This window comes from Pongo pygmaeus, chromosome 13, assembly GCF_028885625.2.
Source record: "Pongo pygmaeus isolate AG05252 chromosome 13, NHGRI_mPonPyg2-v2.0_pri, whole genome shotgun sequence".
In the NCBI taxonomy this organism is placed as follows: domain Eukaryota; kingdom Metazoa; phylum Chordata; class Mammalia; order Primates; family Hominidae; genus Pongo; species Pongo pygmaeus.
Window position 1 is genome coordinate 16,262,731 of NC_072386.2, and position 20,235 is coordinate 16,282,965.

A 20,235-nucleotide genomic window follows, 5' to 3' on the forward strand; every position below is an offset into this window, starting at 1 on the left:
GGGGACATTGCTGACCAGGGGTCCCAGCTGGCAAAGTGACTGGGAAGCATCCTGTGTCACTTCTGTGCCGCCTCAGGATACATCCAAACTCCTTAGCAAGGCCCTTCAGGCCTTTCATGATCTGCTCCTCCTATGGCTCCAGACTTGGCTCTCAATGGCCCCCACTTATCCCGTCACAGCCCAGGCACCAGCCAGGAGGAGGTTCTTACTGCACCCAAAGCCACAGGGCTCCCTCTCATTTCTGACCTTTGGCACATGCAGCTCTGTCTTCCAGAAACGCTGTTTCTCCCCTTGATTCAACTTTCAAGAATCAGGTCAAGCATCACCTCCTCCAGGAAGCCTCCCCTGACCTTCCCAGGCTTTGTTTAGTTGTTTTGTCCCATTTCCTGTTTCTCTGCTCTCTTGGCACCACTCTCTGGGTTCTCTTTCTCACACTGTGTGAGGGAAACCTGCCAGTCTCCATGTCTGTCTGCCTCCCCAGTCTGTGAGTTGCTGGAGGACAGGTATGATGTCTTATTTATCTCCACACTGCAGGGCCTGGCATAGGCGGGTCAGCAGTAATGGGAGCTGAGTGAACGAAGGAATGATGAGTGGCAGATGCTTGCTGATGTGGACACTGCTGGGCCTGACAAGGGACTGTGCTGGGGAAACTGTCTTTGAACCAGAAAGAACTAGCTAGAGACAGAGAGGCAAAGTGGAAAGCAAGGGTAATCAGCGCTCACTGAGGCTCCCATACTCTGGTCACCTAGGCATCAGCCCTGTGGATCCAAAAAGCCTTTGCTCCCTCCTTGGCAGATCTGCCCTGCTGTCACTGATGGTAGGGCAGCATTTCAGGCTTGCTCCATCAGCAAGTGTATGAAGATACACTGGGTCCCTGCCAATACTTTGTACTTCAGCCATTGCCTTATAGTGGCCCATAACCGGCCATAACAGGATGGGAAAGTCAATTGACTGGGTTTAACAAATAGCATGCATTTAGGCTCCAACATTTGTGGCCCAAGGATTCTGCCGCCAATGAACAAATGAACACTATGTAACAGCTTTACTACAACTTTCTGGGGCTTCAGTCTCCTAGAGGCCCTTGTGTCCTCCTCCTCCTATACCCCTCTTTTTACAGTGGTGATGACTGATGCCCAGAGGGAGATGGTGGCTCAAGGTCACACAGAAAGGCTGGAACCAGCACCCAGGCTCTGATAGCCTGCCAGTGCCCTTTGCACCAACTCTACTAGGTTTGGTGATTGCTGTTCAATAATTAACCGTGGGTTTTGAGAAAGACATGGACCCCTCGGGCCCAATCATGAGGTCACAAAAGAACAGATTCATTACACAACGTTTGAGCCCAGAGGACACTTGCTATTGACTTGGTAACATAAACTTTTTTTTTTAACTTTTTATTACCAGAAATTTTAAATATATACAAAAATAGACATTACAATGAACCCCTTTGTGCCAGCAGCTGCCAGCTTAAGTAATTATCAACACCTGCTGTTCTTGGTAACATAACTTGGAATCTTATTTCCTCCTAGGAAACTGGAGGAGACACACACTATAAAACATTATAACCAGAATGATCATTTCAAATTGCAAACTGGATCGTGTCAACCGCCCTTCCTTCTCCCTCAAGACCCTTTAATAGAATCCTCTGCTCCTGGAATGAAGATGGAGCAGAGCTCCTACCCCAGACCTGGACAGCTGTCTCTAGACTTCTTTTAAGTGAGAGAAAAGTACACTTCTCTTGTTTAAGCCACTTTTATTTTGGGTTTTCTCTGATGTCAGTAGTTCTCAAAACTGGCTACACAATGGAATAAATGGAAGAGCTTAAACACAAAACAACACAACAACAAAACCAGATAACACAGAACAACACCCAGGGACTCCTAGTAGTGTGGAGTGTTGCTCAGGTGTTTCCAAAGGCTCTCCAGGTGGTGCTGATGCACAGGCATCGTTGAGAACCACTGTTTCATTATATGCATCCAATCTAACTCTAACTGGTACAGGCTCGGCTGAAAGGTCATCTTCTCCCAAGAAGTCTGGAGAGGAACTCAGGGCTGCCTCTTCTGTTTCCACAGAGCTTGGTGCTAATCTTTATTAAGTGTATCAGGCTGGGCATAGTGACTGATACCTGTAATACCAACACTTTGGGAGGCTGAGTTGGAAGGATTCATTGAGGCCCGGAGTTGGAGACCAGCCTGGGTAATACGGTGAGACCCTACCTCTAAGAAAAATTTTAAAATTAGCTGAGTGTGGTGGAGGTCAGAAATTCAAAGTGTTTCCTTGGACTAAAATCAAGGTGTTGGCAGGGATGGGTTTCTTCTAGAGACACTGGGGGAGAAGCCGGTCCCTTGCCTTTTCCAACTGCTTGCATTTGTTGTCTTGTGACAGCATCACCTGACCTCTGCTTCCATCCCCACATCTCTTTCTCTGACTCCTGTTTTCCTTTGATAAGGACCCTTGTGATTACATTAGGCCCTAGCTATACAATCTAGAATAATCTCCCACCTCCAGATCATTAACTACAATATCCCCTTTTGCCATGCAAGGTAATGTCTTCATAGGTACCAGGTGTTAGGACATCGGCGTCTTTAGGGGCCATTATTCTGCCTACCACAATCAGTGTACATAAGGTGAAGCAATAAGGAGTGGTGAGGCCTGTAGCAAACTGGAAAATGAAAGCCCTGCCTAAAGGGGGCAGCTACTACGTGCATCTCTAGTTGAGCCACTGTTCCATATCCATGTGCAGGCCTGATAGTACTAAGTCTTCCAATGTTTCAAGAAAAAATAGAAATGTACATTTTAATGTCAAATATCTCAATGTTTAGGCATTAGAAAGCATAAAATGGGAAAAAAACCCACAACTCTGCTGGGGCCAAATTGAACATGTATGCTGGCTTGAGACTTGGGCTACCAGTTTGTGGTGTCTGGTCTGGAGCTTCTTCCTCACTAGGACAGTTAAGGCAGCATTAATTTATTTTGTGCCCCTTGTCACCTTGTCAGTGGGAGAAGAGACAGGCAGGTGTGAAGCCCAGGCTCTCTCTCAGGCCCCAGGGTGGTGTTGGTATCTCCCTTCCATTTACCACCCACGTTCTTCCCTTGACCTCTGTCCAAACTCCTCCTCATCTCTCCAAGAAGAAGGAGCTCCCAAGGCTGCACGTGGCTCTGCCTTCAATTACTGTTTAGCTCATTTGCATGTGGCTTTTCTCCTTGACCTTAACATGAGGAGGGGAGCCACAGCCAGGGCAGTGTAGTAAAAGCTGAGCCTTTTGCTCTGCTAGGGTGAACTCTAACTGTGCTTTACAGGTGCTATTGCCACACGTAAGCACTGCAACAGTCTTCTCTCCCTGCCCCACCGGCCTCCAACCTCCTCCTCCTCTCAGTTGGGTCTTCCTTAGTCTCAATGATGCTGTCAGTTAAGGTGTGGTCAAGAAAATGGAAGCCACTCTAGGTGTTTTGAGTAGGAAGAGATTAATATTAACACAAGTGTTGGGAGGCTGGGAAGTGAAGGGCACTAAGCCATTGTGAAGAAATCTGGAAGTGCTAGGATTATAGGGAGGCTACTAGCAGTGTTCTCTGCAGCCCACAGCCATGAAATGAGTGCTCCTTAGGGGGGCCTTCAAAGCCTTGGGTAGAAATCCACCTCTGCAGATGCCCACGCACCAGCTGCATGCTCTGCTTCCAGGCCAGTGTTATTTGTGTGATTGTGCAAGAGCCTGGCTTCTAGTCTGCACTTGGATACTAATCCCCTAATCCCTTCCAAAGGGACCTTGGGCAAGTCCCTTTTCCTTTTTGGGTCTCAGTTTCTTCAACTATAAAAATGAGGTGAAGGGAAAGAAAGACAGAGAGGGAGGAGAACTGAGTTTGTGGCAAATACTCAGGGGCTGGTTTTGTTCAACAACATTCAGACTTGCTCATGTTCACAGAGAGTAAGCTTCACTTAGAGGATCACTTAGGAAAAAAGAAAAAAGTATATATTGGTTTGATTTTTAAATGCATCTTTATTTTTAAATTTCCATTTCCTGCAAATGCCTCAGTGTCTTGACCTAGTCTTCCCTCTTCCGTTCAAATACGGAAAATGATTATGCTCAGTGTAGAAGAAACACTCAGTGCAGCTTGCAGTCCTTTTGTTTGGAATCTAGCTGATCTGTTCATCATTCTCAGAGCTGGATTCTTCTTCAGTAACTTCCTAGACATATAAGGCTCTACAACGCTGAAGGATAGAAATTGCTTCTCTTCACCCACCAGCCCAGTGTAAACACATCCCTGGACAACACTGACCTGACTGTGGCTTGTGTTATCTCACCCTCTCCCCTTCAATCCACACAGGCTCCAGGTCCAATATCCTTACAAAGGGCCTGGATCTTTTTTTGTTAATTAAAAAGCTGAATCCATCAGATTCCTGGAAAATAGTCAACCCTCTGCAAAAATAATTTGTGCATTTTACCTTCAGCTACTGCACATTCGTTCTTCTCTCCAAACCATAAATGTCAAGCACTGTGGAAGGTGTTTTTCTTTTTTTTTTTTTTTGAGGAGGGGTAAATACCTTGCAACAGGACCGCTTTGGTGGGTTCTGATGCCAGTCACAGCTTAGAAAGTGTCAAGGGTGGGCATGCTGGATAGAACCTAGACATAACACATTTGCAGGCAAAGTCACTTTCTGGAAATAACCATGATGGAGTCGAAGACTCCTCAGAAACCACTTAGGCCAGTGCTTCCCAAATATGGTTATATATCAGAAGCATATGAGAAACTTGGCCAAGCGCAGTGGCTCATGCCTGTAATCCCCGCACTTTGGGAGGCTGAGCGGGGCGGATCACTTGAGGTCAGGAGTTTGAGACCAGCCTGGTCAACATGGTAAAACCCCGTCTCTACTAAAAATACAAAAATTAGCTGGGCATGGTGGCACACTCCTGTAGTCCCAGCTACTCAGGAGTCTGAGGCAGGAGACTCACCTGAACTGGGGAGGCAGAGGCGGCAGTGAGCCAAGATGGCACTGTTGTACTCCAGCCTGGGTGACAGAGTAAGACTCCATCTCAAAACAAAACAAAACAAACAAAAAAAAGGAAGCATATGAGAAACTTAACAAAAACTTCTGGGCTCCAACCTACATCTAATAATTTAGACTCTCTGAAGGCAAGGTCCAGGAGATTGTTAAAAAACAAAAACAAAAACACAAACAAACAAAAACTAAGCTCCCCACCCAATTCTGATGTATAGCTAAGTTTGGGAGCCCCTTGTCTAGTTCTTATCTGAACTAGGATTTTGCCACATGGGTATCTGTCCTTCCCTGTACTCCTCCAGTGATGAGAGGCCCACTGCCTTTCAAGCGAGCCCCTCCCAGCCTTAGCCAGTTCTGCTTTTTCTGGGAGTTATTCCTCTGTGCTCTTCACTGGTCTGGCTCTGCCTTCTAGGACCCCACAGATCCTATCTGGTTTTGCCCTTCAGAGATTTGGAGGGCACAGCCTTGTCTTTCAAGTTCTAAAGGGTGAACATCCCAGTTCCTTCAGCTGCTCCTCAAAGGGCACAGCCTCCAACCTTGCCCCGTGGGGGCCACTTCCTGTCTGCAGCTGGCCTCTCAGACCTGCCACAGTTTCCAATGCCCTCTGACATGAGGACTGATACTCATTTTGCCATAAACTCACTCCCTCTATCAATGATGCCTCTTAAGGATTGGTCAGTTAATTATTAAGTCAATCAATCCTGGAGTGCTATGCCAAGTGCCCAAGGGGAGCTAGGCTGTCCACGTGCTGTGGGGGAGGCAGGAGGGCCTTGGCAAGGGGCTCACTCCGTTGCTGGAGAAACCCGAGGAAAGCATGGGCATCAAGGTGATACGATGCCAATCATAGTGCCTTCATGGAGGGCTAACTTTTGCAGCAAGGGCTGTGAACATCCTAAGGATGATATGGTAGCAAAAGATTCCATAGAGATGTAGCTTAAGGAAACAACTAAGTGAATTAGGTCCAAGCAGTTGCATGTAAACACCCTAGATCGGTGGAGAGGCAGTGATTTAATACAAGGAATTGGGTGCTTACAGAGCTGCTGCAAGTGCCGGAGGCAGAAGCAAGCCTTAGCTAGACCAGGACCAACTCTCAGGACGATATGGACATGGCCCACCAGCCTCGTGCCTGTCTGAGGCTACTTCAGACACCCTCCTGCAGCCTCCATTCAAAGAGCAGGAAGCCAGGTCAAGGAGCGGCTACAGCCACAGCGGCCAGTCCACAGCCAGGAAGCTGGAGAAGGGACAAGGAATGCTGCCGCAGAACATCTCCCATTTCTGCTATCCTGCTAGTGCCACCCTACAGGGGCAGGGCAATACCCTCCAACGCGTGCCCGCCTTCCACATCTGGCAGAGTACTACTAATCGGCAGCACCTAGTCCACATCCAGAACTCTAACTGCAAATGAGGCTGGGAAACATGACGGTTAGCTTTTGGACCTCCCTAGCCAGAAGGAAGGTGCAGTGAGGGTGGAGTGAGTGAGATGCGTGTTCAGTGGTCCATCTTGGCAACCTTTATAGCAACAAAATGGAGACAATTAAATGTCCAACAGTTTACCCCTACAACAGAATTCTATGCCACATTGGAGAGGATGATGTCATCTGTAATTAGTGATAGGAGAAAACTTCAAAATACAGCGCTAAGTTTTTAAATCTTTTTTAAAGCAACACAACAGAGGTTACTATATGATTTTATTTTTATTAAAATAATTTTTGAAAGATGCAGAGGAAACAATACTAGCAGGACGAACACCGTAATAATGGCTACCGTAGGTGAAGAGATTACAGGTGATATTTTTCTTCTTTTTTCATCCTTTCCTGTGTTTTCCAAGCTTTCTACACTGTGCATACATTCTTTTTGTCCTTAGGACAAAAATGTACTTTGAAAAATGCCCAAATATAAAATCTTCTTGAAGGAACTGAAGAAAGGAGCAGTGAAAGTGGAGGACAGAAATTAGGGAATCCTGGACAAAAAAAGTGAGGGAGAGGCGAGGCAGAGAAGGGGTTAAGGGGAGCCTCAAGGATGGCAGTCGATTAAGCAGCGTCTTGCAGCGGGGAGAAATGCAAAGTGTAGTTGGGGTTCGGTCTCCGAAAACTTTGCTGCGTGACCTGGGGAAGCCCCTGCCCTTCTCTGGGTATCTCTGTTTCCGCTCCCAAACCAGTGCCTTAGGACCCTAGATCTGAGCAACGTGGACACTGGGCTTGCGGAGACGCGAGGGAGGGAGCGCTGAAGCGGTGCGGGCTGCCGGGGGTAGAGGGGAGGGGACCGGGAAAGACCGGGCTGGGCGAGGGAGGAGCGGCCTTGGCCGGCGACAGGACGTAGGCAGCGCCCCAGGCGCAGGCGGAGCCTCATTGGCCGCTGAGCCCCGGGCTGCGCGGAGGCGGGACCTGCGGCCAGCCCTGGGCGGCCAGCTGGACAGAGCTGGGAGGGCCGGAACCAGAACCGGAGCTTGATCCTGAACCGGAGCCCGAGCCTGCTGCAGGTAACTAACGCTGGTCTCCCCTCGGCTCCCCCGGGAAGCCGCAGCTCCCGGCGCCGCGTGGGGGCTTTCCTCTCTGGGCCGCGGCGTCCGCATCTGGGGGCTGGCCTTTCTGCCGTTGCACTGTGGGACTCTCTCCACGTCCCCTAATCCCATCCCCCGCCTCTGGGTGACGCTACAGGAGCCCCGAGGACACAGACGCCCCCAGACCTTACCATGTTAGCTCGACCTCAACACTCCTGCTCATTCGGCCCACTTCAACAGAGGACCCCTGACCATAGTCCAGAGGCTTGGGCAAGCCCAAAGGTTGCGCCCTTTCCCCCGCAGAAGCCGTGAGGTGGGCGCCGCTGCAGTTCCCGCGGATAGAGAAGGTCCGGTCCTTCCCGCTGTGGGTGAATTGTAAAAAATTGCTCATATTTAGGAGGCTATGCAAAGCTAGGTTTGTGGAAATCTGGGGTGAGGCTCCTATACTTTCTTGCTGTGTGTCCTCGGTGAGTCCCTGAACCTCTCTGATGCCCAGCCTTCTTCCAGAATGGGGGTCATCATCAACCCTGACCGCCCAGAGACTGCAGAGAGGCTTGGGAAATTTCCCGTGAGAAGACGGCCTGCAAACTGTAAAGCATGATGCTCCGTGAGCTGTGATCTTCCTATCAGCAAGTGGAGGCCCCAGCAAGAACCCCATATAGGCCCCAAGAATAGGAACGGCCTTGGTGTGGCTGCAAAGGTTTGCCAGCCTTGGCCTATGACCACCTCTCCTGAGTGCTTCACCCCTCCAATCCTTACCCCATGGATTGGTGACTCCCCTTTCCCCTACCTCCTTTTGGTCTCCTCACCCTCAGGGCCAGGCTGTTGGTGGCAAGGGGGCTCTGTCCCAGCATATGACAAAGTCCTGAGCTAAATGGAACCCTGGGCACCCCTGGCAGATCTGCTGACTCAGCTTACCCCTGTGGGATATGATGAGGTTTCTCTTCAAATAATCTGATCAATCTTTTATTCTTTAATTCTTGGTATCCCCCCCCCTTTTTTTTTTCATTTTTTTCCTTTTTGCCTTTGTTGGATGCCCAGGCACGCCACAGTACCAAGCGTTATCAGTACCAGCTCACATTCCTTTGCTTATTTGGAAAGAAGACTAACTTTCTAGCTCATTACAGACACCCCTTCCCCTTTCTCTCCAATTTCTTTTATGTGCCCACTCTATCTAAAATAAATCAAATGTTTAGCCAACCAGGATTAGTTTAGATTGTACGACCCGACCCCAGCCAATGGGGAAAGGGTTCAGGGGCAGGACTTGCATCAGGAATAAAGGCTGGCATGCCCCTTTGTTCAGGTGTGCTCTCATGGCAACTGGCCAAGGAGGCATCCCTCTGCGCAGAAGTAAAATTGCTTTGCTAAGAATCCTGTGTTCGAGTGTTCAATTTCCTTAGGATTTTGAGCGTTATTCCTAACACCGGCAAGGGGAAGGGAAACTTTCTTGATCAGCATTGATTATTATTATTATTATTTTTAGATACAGTCTTGCTCTGTTACCCAGGCTGGAGTGCAGTGGCACAATCATGGCTCACTGCAGCCTCAACCTCCTGGGCTCAAGTGATTTCCCCCCCCACCTCAGCCTCCCAAGCAGCTAGAACTACAGGCATGCACCACTATGCTTGGCAAATTTATTTGTATTTTTTTGTAGAGACATGGTTCTTGCTATGTGCTCAGGCTGGTCTCAAACTCCTGGCCTCAAGCAATCCTTCCACTTCGGCCTACCAAAGCGTTACCAGCTTAAGCCACCACGCCCATCACATTGATTTTTATGGGGCCGGGGACCTACATGGAGCCTTGCTTTCCTGATTGAGTTTTTTGTTCCTCTCCCTGCCCAGGGGTGGAGGGTGAGAGGCTGGGGGTGAAGGGACAGGCAGGTGCAATTCCATTTTACTGCTGGGCATAGCAAGACTCACGAGATATCAAAGGCAGAGAGATTCAAATTCTGACTGAAGAATAACTGCTTCAACTAATCTGGGAACATTACACTCTGTTTAATTTTCATTTAATATGTATTATATGCTGTTTACGTTTTATAACAGTAGTTGTTTTAACGAAGTCTACACTTTTCAGAGTTGTAGCTTTTCTTCTCAGCTACCTCCTGACTTGCTGCCCCTCTGGGAAAGCTGAAAAGGGATGCTGAGACCTGTGGTTGGGGGATGCTGGGCTACGTCAATTTCTGAGGCACGGCCAGTTCTGATGTCCTGAGTGGAGCTTGCCCGGGTTTTTATACGCAAGACATCATTCAACGTAACCCCATGACGCATTTCACATATGGGGGAACTGAGGCACAGAGGTGAAATGAAGCAAGTCCCTCTCAGAGAAAAACCGTCTCCAAGTCCCTTTGATTTCTACTCAAGTCTTAAGTCAATTCTTAGACAGCCTTTGTGGCAATTTCAGTGTTTTCTCAGTGTATCATTCAGTACTATGTGTTGAGCCGCTGCTCTGTAGCAGGCATACCTCTAGGCTCGGGCACATAGCAATGAATGGAACAGAAAAATAAGTTCCTGTGCTCATGGAGCTTGCATTTTATTGGGGGGAGACAGACAAACATATAAGCCTGTAAAGATAGTATTTGGGATGTGAGATAGAGAAGGAGTAAAGCAGGGTAGGGGGGATAGAGAGTGTTGGGGTGGGAAGGGTTGCAATTTTATAAAGGGTGGTCAGGGAAGGCCTTGCTGAGACAGTGGCTTTTGAGACCCAGCAGAGGTGAGGGAGTGAGCTGAGGATAGGCGGGACGTGATGGAGTTGGCCCAGAGAGTTCATCAGGGCCCTCACAGCTCTTACAGTCTGTGTTTTTAGAGATGACAGTCCTTTATGCTGGAATCTTGGAATGTTTGAGCTGGTGGGCCCTTGGGTACTGCCACCTGCCTTCTCCCGCCTGTTCACCCTGGTTTCTTTTGTTCCTCTCCAGAGTGTCAGCATGCTGCGCTTCCTGGCACCCCGGCTGCTTAGCCTCCAGGGCAGGACCGCCCGCTACTCCTCGGCAGCAGCGCTCCCAAGCCCCATTCTGAACCCAGACATCCCCTACAACCAGCTGTTCATCAACAACGAATGGCAAGATGCAGTCAGCAAGAAGACCTTCCCGACGGTCAACCCTACCACCGGGGAGGTCATCGGGCACGTGGCTGAAGGTGACCGGGCTGATGTGGATCGGGCTGTGAAAGCAGCCCGGGAAGCCTTCCGCCTGGGGTCCCCATGGCGCCGGATGGATGCCTCTGAGCGGGGCCGGCTGCTGAACTGCCTGGCAGACCTAGTGGAGCGGGATCGAGTCTACTTGGCCTCACTGGAGACCTTGGACAATGGGAAGCCTTTCCAAGAGTCTTACGCCTTGGACTTGGATGAGGTCATCAAGGTGTATCGGTACTTTGCTGGCTGGGCTGACAAGTGGCATGGCAAGACCATCCCCATGGATGGCCAGCATTTCTGCTTCACCCGGCATGAGCCCATTGGTGTCTGTGGCCAGATCATCCCATGGAACTTCCCCTTGGTCATGCAGGGTTGGAAACTTGCCCCGGCACTCGCCACAGGCAACACTGTGGTTATGAAGGTGGCAGAGCAGACCCCCCTCTCTGCCCTGTATTTGGCCTCCCTCATCAAGGAGGCGGGCTTTCCCCCTGGGGTGGTGAACATCATTACGGGCTATGGCCCAACAGCAGGTGCGGCCATTGCACAGCACATGGATGTTGACAAAGTTGCCTTCACCGGTTCCACCGAGGTGGGCCACCTGATCCAGAAAGCAGCTGGTGATTCCAACCTCAAGAGAGTCACCCTGGAGCTGGGTGGTAAGAGCCCCAGCATCGTGCTGGCCGATGCTGACATGGAGCATGCCGTGGAGCAGTGCCACGAAGCCCTGTTCTTCAACATGGGCCAGTGCTGCTGTGCTGGCTCCCGGACCTTCGTGGAAGAATCCATCTACAATGAGTTTCTCGAGAGAACCGTGGAGAAAGCAAAGCAGAGGAAAGTGGGGAACCCCTTTGAGCTGGACACCCAGCAGGGGCCTCAGGTGGACAAGGAGCAGTTTGAACGAGTCCTAGGCTACATCCAGCTTGGCCAGAAGGAGGGCGCAAAACTCCTCTGTGGCGGAGAGCGTTTCGGGGAGCGTGGTTTCTTCATCAAGCCTACTGTCTTTGGTGGCGTGCAGGATGACATGAGAATTGCCAAAGAGGAGATCTTTGGGCCTGTGCAGCCCCTGTTCAAGTTCAAGAAGATGGAGGAGGTGATTGAGAGGGCCAACAACACCAGGTATGGCCTGGCTGCGGCTGTGTTCACCCGGGATCTGGACAAGGCCATGTACTTCACCCAGGCACTCCAGGCCGGGACCGTGTGGGTAAACACCTACAACATCGTCACCTGCCACACGCCATTTGGAGGGTTTAAGGAATCTGGAAATGGGAGGGAGCTGGGTGAGGATGGGCTTAAGGCCTACACAGAGGTGAAGACGGTCACCATCAAGGTTCCTCAGAAGAACTCGTAAGAGCAGCTGTCAGGGAGGCCCAGTCACAGTCCAGCAATTCCACAACCACTTTGACCAATGCTTGCCAAACTCTTTTAAAGCCAAGAACACCCTTTATTTGTTCCAAATTAACTCTTAGAAGAAACCCCACAAATAAAGCAATTCAATCGAGGCTGTTCTATTTAAATCAGGGATGGGGACCAGGCTCAGAGTTCTACCTATCTAACCCCCAACTACAGCCCCCTTGGTGGCCCATGAGTTGCTTCCATGAAATCTTAGGAGTCTATGGAAGACAGATTAAAAACCAATGATCTGTAATTTGTAGCTCTTCCTGCTGATCCAAGGACTTTCCCATGGGTGCACTTGATGGTTTAGTGGATCGACTCAACTCAGAACATAGGCTTGGAAAGTGTTTGGGGTTTTGAACTAGGTGGACACCAAATCTCGGCCCCACTCTTCACTGGCTTAACCTAAAAACCAGAGGTGCTTTTCCTTGTCTGTGTGTCAGTTGCTGGCTGTTTTAGTTGCTTGCCCTTCATTTTGCTACTGATTTTCCTTAATTTGTGGGAAGGAGTAGGCAAAGAATATGCTTACATGATTACACCTGTAAAGTAAGCCCAAACATCCCAAATGTCCATCAACTGATGAGTGGATTAATAAAATGTTTCCATGGAATATTCCTTGGACTACTCAGCCATAAAAAGGAATGAAGTACTGACACATGCTGCGACATCAGTGAACCCTGAAAACATCCTTCTCAGTGAAACAAGCCAGAGAGATATACAAGGCTACAGACTGTATGATTCCATTTATATGAAATATACATACTAGGCAAATCCATGGAGACGGAACATAGATTAGTGGTTGCCAGGGGATAGAGGAGTAACTGTTAGTGGGCATGGGATTTGTTTTTGGGAGGTTTTGAAAATGTTCTGGAATTGAACAATAGTAATGGTTGCACGATTTGGTAAAAATACTAAAAACTATGGGATTGTTTAATTATGGTATATGAATTAGTTTCTTTTTTCTTTTTTTTTTTTTTGACACAGAGTCTCACTCTGTCACCCAGGCTGGAGTACAGTGGTGTGATCTCATCTCACTGCAACCTCCGCCTCCCAGATTCAAGCGATTCTCCTGTCTCAGCCTCCTAAGTAGCTGGGATTATAGGTGCACGCCATCACACCTGGCTAATTTTTGTATTTTTGGTAGAGATGAGGTTTCACCATTTTGGCCAGGCTGATCTTGAGCTCCTGACCTCAGGTGATCCACCCGCCTCGGCCTCCCAAAGTGCTGGGATTACAGGTGTGAGCCACAACAGCCAGCCATGGATTAACTCCATTAAAAAATAAACGTATACATTCTGTGAGCAAATCCATTTGGTCTCCATATTGTCCTGCTGCTGAACATTTTATAGAGTGTGGGGGCTGGAAGGGACCCAGGTGGTCTAGTCAACCCCCAGTCAGGTGCAAAAGTTCCCTCCCCAACGTTTCTGTTTTTGTTTTCTCTTGGATGGGTGACAAAGTGCAACTGTAAGACCCATAGAGAAAAACTCTGGTTCCTGCTCAGAGTGGGCCCATCTTTGGACTCGTTTCCATAGCCCCCCAGCCCTTCCAAACCATACCACCCTTCAAGCCAAGCCTAGCATGGGGGCCACCTTGACATGCTGGGGATTTACAGAGTTTCAAACCTCAGAGTTCATAATGTTTATTGTTAGTCTTGCTACATTCATTCCCCAACTGATGGGAGTGAAGGCAAATCCAAGCCAGCCAGGCCACAATACAGGAGCAGAATGCTGAGCCTCCCTCTCTCGGTCCATTTTTCTAGACCATGCTGCTTACAAGTCACCTTACATTCAAGTCCCCCCGTTCCTGTAAATGCACAACCCAGTCATCTCTGCTTCCCAGGCTCAAGCAATCCTCCCACCTGAGCCTCCCAAGTAGCTGGGACTACAGGCGCTCACCACCATGCCTGGCTAATTTTTTTTTTTTTTGGTATTTTTTGTAGAGATGAGATTTCACCATAATTCCCAGGCTGGTCTCAAACTCCTGGTCTCAAGCAACCCTCCTGCCACGGCCTCCCAAAGTGCTGGAATTACAGGCATGAGCCACCATGCCTGGCCCCAGTCAACTCTTAAACATCCTATTGTCTTACCTAGGCAACATGATGATTTTGTTTATTATCATAACTTGGGTTTGGCTGGAAACTGCTGCTTGAGGGTTCAGAGTCTGTTTGGTTCCCTAACCTCCCTTCCTAGGACCTCCTTTCTACACCATTTGTCTACAGCTAAGGTGACCCTGACACTCCCCCATAGTGCACCTTCTACGAATTTCTCTGGGAGGCTGTTGGCACCTCTGTTGCACAGCAGTGAAAGTTTCTCCTGAACAAACTCACTGGGACATGGAAGTGGGTGGGTGCGTGTCTCTAATGATTGATGTGCAACATCACAATATTTTAACAAATCCATTCCTTATTTAAGTTTCAATACTCCTTAACCAAAGAGGAGCTCTGTAGATAGTGTTCCAGTATGGAATGGGATTGGAAAAGACAATCTTCATGGTCCCTTGTTTTGAGCCCTGAAATTCTGAGTGAGGAGCCCGTAGGTCAGATTGTTAATAAGCTCAGCCATCACGGCTCCTCCACCCATTTTTAAATTCTTTTAAAAATTTATTTATTTATTTATTTATTTATTTATTTATTTATTCATTCATTGAGATAGGGTCTCCTTCTGTTGTCCAGGGTGGGTGCAGTGGCACGATCATGGCGCACTGCAGCCTCCACCTCTTGGGCTCAAGCAATCCTCACACCTCAGCCTCCTGAGTAGCTGGGACTACAGGCATATATGACGCCTGGCTGATTTGTGTATTTTTTGGAGAGACAAGGTTTTGCCTCATAGCCCAGGCTGGTCTTGAAGTCCTGAGTTCAAACGATCTGCCCACCTTGGCATCCCAAAGTGCTGGGATTACAGGCGTTGAGCCACCAAGCCCAGTCCCTTCCACTCATTTTACCATCGTGCTGAATGCACAGACTTGTGAGCAGGGAGGTTTAACTGGGTGTCCTCATTCAGGCCAGACACTGCCCACCAGACTCACACTTGGGAGATGTTGCAATCCTGGGGCTTCCATCCACTCAGCAAACTCTCACCAAGATCTTACTCCATAAACACTATGCCAGGCATCTTGCCATGCTATGGAAGCCTCACAACCATCCTATAAAGCAGGTAGTGGAGTAGTGGAGTTACCGCCCCACTTTTTTTCAGGTGAGGAAAAGGAAGTGGAGAGGTTTAATAGGGAACTCTTCTGGAATCAGTTCCCCTTGAGCATGCACGAGGGACCAGAGAGCGGGGCATACTGGCAAGCACATGGAACCAACCCTCCAAGCCTGGAGAACCCACGACAAAGCCCAGAAAGCCCTACACACCCAGCCAGCCACTGTGCTGGATGCATCAGAGCTGCTGCTCAGTCCCACGGGTTCTCCTCAGACCCAGGGCCATTTAGGAACTTTCATTTGGGTTGGCTCCATTCTGGGTGTGAGGCTGACCTCTTGTGGCCACCTGATTCATTAATTCACACAAGTAACTCTGGTTTAAGAAAAAACAAAGGGGTTGGTGGGGGGCGATGGTCCTGCTCTAGGCCTATTGTTGGGGGAAAGAGAATTGAGTAAGACAGTCCCTTCCCTGCAGGAGCTCAGAGCTGGGCAGGGAAGACAATTACAGAGCCAGGTGGAAAGTGCAGTGAGAAGTACGGAGGCCATGAGATCATGAGCAGAAAGCAAGCATCTGTATCAAACACACACGGTGGGCCACCTCGCTTCATGCTTCTTTCTTTTTTTTAGTTTCGAGATGAAGTCTCGCTCTGTCTACCAGGCTGGAGTGCAGTGGCGCAATCTTGGCTCACTGCAACCTCTGCCTCCTGGGTGCCTCCTGAGTAGCTGGGATTACAAGCACACGCCACCACGTCCGGCTAATTTTTGTAGTTTTAGTAGAGACAGGGTTTCACTTTCTAACTGCCATCAGGGCCCTCAGTATTATTCTTCTGCACTTGATAGACATCGAGCCCGGGAGGTGTTCAGCAGTGAGTGGAGCCAGGCTCAAGCGCAGGTCCTCTCACTCTGCCAGACACCACTGCCTCCCAGGGCTCCCAGCTCAGCTCAGGCACAGGCCCAGTGGGAGTGGGCATGGGGTCCTGCTAAATGACTAGCAGGGGACCAGAGGGATAAGGGAAGGATGCTCCTGGAGTCTGAGAAATATGGAGGGTTGGAGGAAGGGCAAGTTTTTCCATGAGGAGGAAAGAGGCAGGGAGGAAAAGCATGGGGGCAGGGGGCAGGCAGGGGCTGGACTGTGAAGGGGCTGGTGCATCAAAGCTCACACTTGGTCTAGCAATGGGAGGGTGCTTTTTGGTTTTGCTTTTGTTTTTTAAACAGGGTCTCCCTCTGCCACACAGGCTGGAGCACAGTTGCTTGATCATAGCTCACTACGGCTTCAAACTCCTGGGCTCAAGCGATCCTCCCACCTGAGCCTCCCAAGTAACTGGGACTACAGGTGTGTGCCACCATGCTGGGTTAATTTTTTAACATTTTGTAGAGATGGGGGACATCTCGCTGTGTAGCCCAGGCTGGTCTTGAACTCCTGGCCTCAAGCAATCCTCCTGCCTCAGCCACCCAAAGTGCTGAGATTACAGGTGTGAGCCACCATGTCTGGCTGCCCCTGAGGGCTTTTAAAGGAAAGTGATAGGATCACATTCGGTTTCTGAAGCTGGCTCTGCATCAATGTGGAGGATAGATTGAGGGAGTTGACCTGGAGTCAGCACCTCTCAGGACATTGTTGCTTGCGCCCAAAGTGATGCTGGCGCACCAGGGTGTGGGGTGGGGCAGAGCCTGGACAGCCAGAAGGCAGGCTTCAGGGCATGATGACAGATGGACAGCTTGGCACAAGAGAGGAGAGACAGTTGGGTAACCTCGTGTTTCTGGCTGCAGTAACCACGTGGGGGGTAGGGCCAGCCACCCTGGAGGTTGCACGTTTAGGGACATGGTGGGACTCTTACTTATTTATGCCTTTGTTTAACACATTTTATGGAATGTTGAGTATGTGCTAGGAACTATTCTAGGGGCAGAGGATACAGCAGGAAACTTAAAAAAAAAAAATCCTGAACATCCTTTCCGATAGAAGAGGCAGACCATATGCAAAATAGGTGAAATCGTTAGTCTGTCAGGAGGCGAAGGGTATTATAGAGAACAACAGTGCCGGGAAGGGAATAGGGAAGTGGGTGGGATGGAGTAGACATTGTAATTTTCAGTAAGGTGCTCAGAGGTCGTCTCACCAAAGAGATGACAAAGGAACTGAAAGAGACTGGAGCATGCCTGGAGGCTCCAGGAACACAGGAGAAGGCCAGGTGGCTGGCATGGAGCAAGCCAGGTGGGGAAATAGGACAGAGAAGTCACAGCCTGAGTGGAGGCAGAGGGCTAGTGTTTGGAGGTCACCGTGTGGATGGACTGACGGGGGTCTTTACTCTGAGGAAGGAGCCACCAGAGGCTTTTGAGCACAGCAGCAACATGATGTAACTTGTTTTCAAAGGATCACTGGGGCTGCTATGTTGAGAACAGTTTGTAAGGGGAGCAAAATCATTTGACCTTAAGAATGCCAACAAGGAGTGAACAGAGAATGAGGAGGAGCAGGAGGAAGACCCAGGAGAGATGAGGCAAGAAGCCAAGGAAGGCGGGGCACTTTCCAGGGGAGGGAGCCCCCAGCAAAGCCCGAGGCTCCCAAGAGGTCAAGTAGGAGGAGCACTGAGCAATGTCGCTGGCTGCAGCCACCAGGACTCCCTGTAGACCTTGGTAAGAGCAGGTGGTGGAGTTGGGCACAGAAGCCAGACAGCCTGGGTTGAGAGTGTCACTTAATCCTCCCAAGCCCCAATGATCTGTACATTAGTCCTGGAGTTAGGAAGACCCTCAAGGGAAAACAAGAAGTCCTGGTATGAGGTCCTTTGAGAGCCTCTGGTGCATCCCACCTCACTTAGCCAGGAATGTGGACAGAGCAACTTGGACAAGTTGCTCCCAGCCAAGCGTTCTTCCCATGTGTATTGGCATAATGGTAGCCGCCACAACGAATAACCCCCCAAATTTGAGGGTTCAATACAATGACTAGTTTTGCTTATGTAACAATCTAATGCAGGTACCTGGCAAATTGGCATTTTCCTTCCATGTGGAGATTCAGGGACACAAGTTCCTTTCGTCTTGTGGTTCCACCATCTACAATGGTTCTTAATCTTTTTTTTTTTTTTTTTTTTTTTTTTTTTTGAGATGGAGCCTTTGCTCTGTCACCCACACTGGAGTACAGTGGCACGATCTCGGTTCACTGCAACCTCTGCTTCCTGGGTTCAAGCAATTTTCCCTGCCTCAGCCTCCCGAGTAGCTGGGATTACAGGTTCCCACCACCATGCCCGACTAATTTTTGTATTTTTAGTAGAGACAGGGTTTCACCATGTTGGCCAGGCTGGTCTCGAACTCCTGACCTCAGGTGATCTGCCCACCTCGGCCTCCCAAAGTGCTGGGATTACAGGCATGAGCCACTGCACCTGGCCTCTTCTTAACCATTTTTATGTTTTGTATTCCTTTGAAAAGCTAATCAAAGCAATAGACCTTTCCACCATGAAAAGGATGTACACACGCACATGCACACAGTTTGCACACTTTCAAGGAGTTCACAGAATCTGTGAATCTATCTATAGAATCCCAAGGGGTCCAGGGATCCAAGTGAAAACCCCTGTCTGGGGCCTCAGAGATCTCCGTGTCAGCTGGTAAATGGGGAAGAAAGTGCAGAAAAGGCACAGCGACTTTTTGAAAGCCCTGGGCTCTGCATGGAACATATCACCTCTACTCACATTTCACTAGCTACATGACCCAGCCTAGGTGCAAGAGGAGACGGGAAGTATAGTCTGTGACAGGACAGTTCAACCCTGTGGAAGACCCTGGGTTTTGCTGGCAGCTCGCGCCAGCTCTGCCGCCCATGGCACATCCATGGAGATATGCCAACAGGAGACTGCTTCTCACAAGGACGTTTTTTGAGTTTAATGCTGTCGTGGGCCATTTGCTGCCTCCCATTCAGCCATGCTTACGCTGTTCCTTTTTCTCAGAGCCCTACTTAAGGGACACCCCTTCAGGACAGTTCCTCTGAACTTCTCATTTAAGCAATCTCACCCTTTGAGCTAACCTTTTGCACTAACAGCTGGGCAGCACATGCTCTCTTAGCCTCTGAAGAGGTCTCTGGGCACCCTTCATTTAGTCTTGTACTGAGGCAGCTCTCATTGGTTTAAACCGGTCTAATGTTTTTGTCCTGCTAGACTATGTCTCACATACTCTGAGCATGTTTAATTTCTCTCCCAGCCTTCTCCCACCGGCACACAGCCCTCCAAGATCTGTGCAGAACAGACAGTGCATGGCCATTCACACACGGGGCTCTCAGAGCAACAGGCCAGGGCAGGGATGCCACCGTTCCTGGATTGAAGAGGAAATGGAGACTCTAAGAGTTGATGGAAGTGACCCAGCCTTGCAGTCTCTGACAGGGCTTGACCTTAGTTCTGGGTCTTCCAACTCTAAAGCTAGTGCTCTTTCTACCCAAGCAAGAGCTGCATACACCTTCAACAGCAGAGAGACAGGGGCATGCTGCCTGGCACCACAAGCAGCCTTCTGTGCCGGAGCTGAGACTCCGAGGTCTGTGAGCAATTGTAGACCCTTTGCTACCTGGCGATGCCTGGTGCACTGGAGGAGCTCTGCAAATGTGTGTGATGGGTGGGTTTATGCATGGAGAAAAGAGGGGAGACTGTTCCCCCACTCCCTAGTACTCAGGATTTTTACTCTTCCCTCGAGAATCAACCGTTCCCTAATATAGGAGGGGAGATGTGGGCATGAGGAAGAGACAGCCACAGTGAAAGCCAACAGGGAAGTCGGCCTCCTTGGACCCACGCACTTCTCACTGCTGGATGCAATCGAGGCCGAACTCAAAAGGATCCCTGGCCGTAAAGGAGTTCACGTTCCAGGAGAGAGGTCAGCCCCAGAGAGCTAGAGCGTGGGCAAGTGTTGGTGTCCAACTCAGCCCTGGGCACTGGGCTTCCACGTTCTGAATTCATTAAACTGCGACACCAGAGTACTTGGCTTTCCCTTAATTAATTAAAATATCATGGAATAATCATTGTCTGATTTAATGTTCAAGAAGCCCTGGTAAAGGCTGGGAAGGAGGAAATTCATTAGCGGAGACTTTTACTGTCGCTGGATCTGCCGTTCTTATTCATT

General features: G+C 49.5%; 1 protein-coding gene across 1 annotated transcript; it reads left to right on the plus strand.

The window, feature by feature from the left end:
- Positions 1-7,329: 7,329 nt before the first annotated feature.
- Positions 7,330-13,323, plus strand: LOC129044260 (aldehyde dehydrogenase X, mitochondrial). The gene is made up of 2 exons (XM_054502063.2): positions 7,330-7,472; positions 10,411-13,323. Exon 2 carries the CDS (start codon positions 10,420-10,422, stop codon positions 11,971-11,973), a length of 1,554 nt encoding a protein of 517 aa, XP_054358038.1. The 5' UTR covers positions 7,330-7,472; positions 10,411-10,419; the 3' UTR covers positions 11,974-13,323.
- Positions 13,324-20,235: the final 6,912 nt, after the last annotated feature.